The following is a 5,067-nucleotide window of genomic DNA, read 5'->3' as shown; positions in this document are numbered from 1 at the left end:
AATAGAAAAGTCGATTAAAAACACGCTAGCACTTGAAAATGAACGCCACGTCGGAGAAAATTGTTTTTTTTTAACTTTGGTCGGTTTGTTTTTGTTGAGTGTTGAAGCGCAAGCTCAAGTTGTAGACTCGGAATGATGGCCGTCCTGGAAAGAACAGCGCAGGGTTAAAAAGTGTTCGACATGGCGTAAATAGCGAGAATGAAAACGTTAAACTGACTTTGTTGGTGTGGGGTATTAATGGGCGAACCCTCTTTAACCCCCCCCCCCTTCGGAAAATAATGGACAAACGGGAGCGAGATGAAGAAAAGCGAAAGAGAAAGAGAGACAGAAAAAAGAGAGAGAGAGAGTCTCCTCCTCTTCCTCAGCGTCTCCGCTGACAAGTGTGACAGCGTCAAACTCGCAGAGGGCAACGCCGGGGCGAGACGTGTTGTCAAGAGTTCCCCCCCTCCCTCCCCTCCCACCGAGGCGCGCCATGGACCGGAGGCTCAACTTGAGCGGCGACATCTTCCACAAAACTCTGAGCGCCGTGTCGGGCAAGAAGATGCACGACCCGTACCGGGGCGGCGCGGAGCTACCCGCCCGCGATCGCCAGTCCTCGCCGGGCATCGGCTGCTTCGAACGGGGCGACTCGGACCCCATGCAACCCGGAGGATTGGCCGGGGTACGGGCGGCGGCTCTGAGTTTGCCCACCGGCTCACTGTGCATCAAGTACGTCGAGAACGCGTCGGCGGCCGCGGCGGCGGCGGCGGCGGAGAGCAGCGGCGGCGAGCAGAGCCCGGACGACGACAGCGACGGCCGCTCGTGCAGCGACATGCTGCTGCTGGGCGAGCGCAAAGGCAAAGCGGAGGGCGGCAAGAAGAGCAAAGAGCAGAAGATGCTGCGGCTCAACATCAACGCCCGCGAGCGGAGGCGCATGCACGACTTGAACGACGCGCTGGACGAACTCCGCGGCGTCATCCCGTACGCGCACAGCCCGTCCGTGCGTAAACTGTCCAAGATCGCCACGCTGCTGCTGGCTAAGAACTACATCCTCATGCAGGCGCAAGCGCTGGAGGAGATGCGCCGGCTGGTGGCTTACCTCAACCAGGGCCAGGCCATCTCCGCCGCGGCCATCCCGGGCACCACCGCGCTGGCCGCGCCGCCGCCCGGCCTGGGCGCTTACGAACCGCCGCCGCCACCCCCGCCGCCCGGGTACCCGGCCTTTCCCTCCAGCGCCGCCGGGGTGGCCGCCGCGTCCTCCTGCCCGGACAAGTGCGCCCTGTTCAACACGGCCGCATCCAGCTTGTGCAAACAGTGCACTGACAAGCCTTAACCCGGCCCCGCCTGAGGTTAGAGACTCCATACCGACACTTTTCTAACATTTACAGTCAATACTTGATCGTGTACATAAAGTCGTCCTCGAAGTGCTGGTGTGAATGACTACATTGGACTTCTCTACGTGGAGATTTTTTTTTTTTAGGGGGGGATTTTTGGAGGGGTCCTGACAACTTTTTACCCCACTTTTGAGGGGGATCGAACCTGCCCCCCCCCCTATTTGTTTGTTTTCTCGATGCGGAATGTCACAACAATTGAGTCATATTTATTCTGTTGCAGGGACACTGTGAAAACAATTCCACGTGTCTTTTTTTTTTTGTGGTCATGTATTCTATTGTCCATTGCACACGCTGGTCTTTTCCATTTGATGTTAATAGACGAGATGGTTGTCAGGTCGAGCTGTGTCGATAGACTCGAGTTATTCTTTGAGCAGAAGGCCCGTTTGTTTGTATTTGAGTGTTGGGGGGAGGGGGGGTCGGGGGAAAAAAGCTTTATTAAAATATTTTGAACAACAGAAACGACCGAAATGCTCATTCCTTGCCTTTAAAATTCAGAGAGAGTACATTTCTAAACAGTTTAAAATGTAAAAATATATATATTTGTTTTTTAGTGTTAAGAATGCTTTTTATTTATTTGGCTTTTGTACGGACATTTTTTTAGATTATTCAATCCTATTTCATCTACAAAATATTTTAAAATGGGAGAAGAGAATGTGCTATTTACGTTGAAACTATAAAAAAAAAAAAAGCTTTTCAGCCGCGTGTCATAAAAACGATTTCAGCACCGCGGACAGCGTCGTCGGCTGATTTTTCGGATTGTGAAAGACAAAAGTGGGAATCTGGTGATTTAAAAATCTGATTCGAGCGAATATGGCATGGCCGTGTTAACAATGAGAGGCTTTGAGTTTGTGATAAGCAATTTGGACAACAGGGCCCGCCGATGCGTCCCACTTAATCCCGTCACGCTTCCTCCTTTCTTCCTTAACACTTTTAGAAACACGATTATTTTTTCCAAAGTATACACACACATGCACGCACACCCCCCCCCCCCACACACACACACACTCACACAAAATCATTTTTATTTCAGCGTTTAAAAAAATTAAAACGACAGGAGCGTTTTAAACATGCTAATATTTACATTGTAGCCCGGAAGAGATGATTCCCTGGAGGGAGAAATGGAGCCAAGTGTGTGTGTGTGTGTGTGTGTGTGTGTGTGTGTGTGTGTGTTGCTTGATTGGCATAACTGTAGGTATGTGTGCTCTGATGAGTTTCGAATTGGCCCAAACTAAGAATAAAGTCTTGGGCCCAAGTGTTCATTTAAAAACAAGTTAGAGGTTTTACTCCTGAAAAAAAAAACAGATTTAATATGGCTGTAAGAGAAAAAAAAAGACACTTGACTTCAAAACAGGAAAATAAATAAAAGAATGGTCCAATGAAAATCGATTGCAGGAAAGTCTTTGAAAACTGCTCCTAAGCTTCCACATGATGCGCCAAAGTAGCAGAAATAGTTTTTTTTTTCCCCATACACCGACCCTAATAAAGTCACAATATTATGAAGACAAAAAGCATATTTTCATGAAGTCATAAAATGGTAAGAAAAAAAATTCTAAGACAACACAAAAAGATGACATTCTACTTTTCTACATTCTTTTTTTGTGGGTCCAATTGACCTTTTTGAAAACTTTTTCAGTTTAGGATAAAAATATTCTCCTGTCTGTATTTTTCTTTCTTCCACACACCACTCAAGCTTCACCTGACAACTCATTTTTGGTAGGAATGATTGCAAACGGCTACCAGTTTGATAGACACTTCTGAAGCAACAAATTTTGCTTTCGTGATATTCCCGATCATTTTGATGATCGCACACAGTCATGAAACATTTCAGTGGGCAATAATTTCCACAAATATCCGCATGTAAATAATCACTTTGACAACATTCCTCGGAAAGCACAATGTCCCACCACTAGACGAATATTATTGACTGTACATTTCAAGCTGTGTTTGTATGGACTAAACACATGAAACAACTGCAAATTAGACTGAATTCGAAACCCAACTTGCACAAAAAAATAACCCCAAGTAAGCAAATTAACAATATGGCGTCACTTATACAGAAGTGAAATTTTACATAACATCCATCCATTTTCCCACTAGGGACAATTTAGAGTGTTCAATCAGCCTGCCATGCATGTTTTTGGAATCAGTAATTTTCAACCAAGGTGCCGTGAGGTGTCATAAACTATTAACACAAAGGATGGAGCAACACATGTAGACAAACGATAGTGTAATACTGCCAGGCATATATTCTTTATCCTCTAGGAAAAGCATTGCAATATTATTGTAGCTGACAGAGGCACTGAGAGTAGTGTTGCCTCGGGTTGTCCTGACCCCAAGATCAGAAATCAGGGCCTATCACATGATTTTTCCACTGATCAGCATTGAATGAGAAAGTTGCAGATACTCAAAATCAAAAGACTTGGATTTGGGCTCACATCCAAGACTCCATCTTGAACCACGCCTGACAATAAAACGCAACGCAGGTACCCCGAAAGCAAGCACAAACGTTATTTTTTTCTTTTTATACCCACTATAAAATGTCCAATTTAACATATCCTCTTGGTAGAAGAAAAAAGGGATGATGAAGACCAAATCTACATACAGCGCATGGAATTGAAACGTCCTATCAGCGATGAGGGACATCCTGGCCTTGTGGCAGGGAGGAAAATAGCAACGCAAAGATATATGGTGAAGAGATATATGTGGCGGCATGGCGCCGGGCGGTAATTTAGCGAATGACACCCAAGCGTGAGCCATGTATTGCGTTGCCTCGTAAAAAGTACACAAACCGAGCGTTTACACGTTGGGCGCATTCAATTCATGTCTGTTCCTTATCGGGTATTCATGTTCTGAAGTTGACAAGAGGCATGCCATCCGGTTTCCAATTAATCCTGGACGGGTAGGATCCAAATGTAACTTTGCAAAAGTGTCCACACCCGCTGATAACTGGGGATGTGGCCCGAGTTCTGAATGAACCTATCACGAGTCGGTGTCTCTGATGAACTCCAAATCAAGTTCAGGTGTTCTAGTAAGCTTTTTCGGACTTTTTTTTTTTTTTTGGTTTTGTTGACTAGCAAAAGCTATGTTGCTACGTTGAACGGGTTATATAATTCCTTCCCACCAGGTCAATGCGAAGAAAAACAGTCCTATGTTCAGGTGGAGGGAATTCTGAACAGTTCCAAATAGCTTTAGGCTTCTGCGACAATGCTAGCAAAACTGTCAAGAAAAGCCTACTAGAACACCAAAGCGTTCAATGGCCGTTTAAATGGTGGCGGGTGTGCGCTGACTCCCGTTTTTTTTAACATGCCTTTGAATGTGATTCAGTCATTTTGGAACATTTTGATTTATCCTAATTTTTTTTTTTTTTAAAACATTAAAAAAATATTTTAGACTCATTTTACCAGCCTTCTAACAGACTTAATTTTACGATGTGGATATAAACACACTAAAAGGTTTGTTTATAAGCGTACGAAGCTTTAATTAGCAACATCCCATTAACTTCCCACTGCTCGCTTTCGCGTTGCCGCCATTTAGCTGCCCATTCGAGACAATTGCGCGACTGACTCATTTCAAACGTGTTTTCATAATGAGCAACTAATCTACTAATATGTGAGGTCAGGTAAACATATGGTGTTTTTCTCAGGGGGTGGGTATGGGGGGGGCACAGTACAATAAATAACTCACGATTATCCAC

The 5,067-nt window shown here is 45.3% G+C and overlaps 1 protein-coding gene across 1 annotated transcript; it reads left to right on the top strand.

The window, feature by feature from the left end:
• The first annotated feature begins 286 nt into the window (after positions 1-286).
• Positions 287-1,773, top strand: bhlhe22 (basic helix-loop-helix family, member e22). The gene has a single exon (XM_019894892.1). The coding sequence runs from the start codon at positions 473-475 to the stop codon at positions 1,310-1,312; it is 840 nt and encodes a 279-aa protein (XP_019750451.1). The 5' UTR covers positions 287-472; the 3' UTR covers positions 1,313-1,773.
• Positions 1,774-5,067: the final 3,294 nt, after the last annotated feature.

Source organism: Hippocampus comes, unplaced genomic scaffold (genome assembly GCF_001891065.2).
Source record: "Hippocampus comes isolate QL1 unplaced genomic scaffold, H_comes_QL1_v1.1 scaffold138, whole genome shotgun sequence".
Classification (NCBI taxonomy): Eukaryota; Metazoa; Chordata; class Actinopteri; order Syngnathiformes; family Syngnathidae; genus Hippocampus; species Hippocampus comes.
Note: the sequence above shows the minus strand (reverse complement) of the source record. Positions and strands in the feature narration are given on the sequence as shown.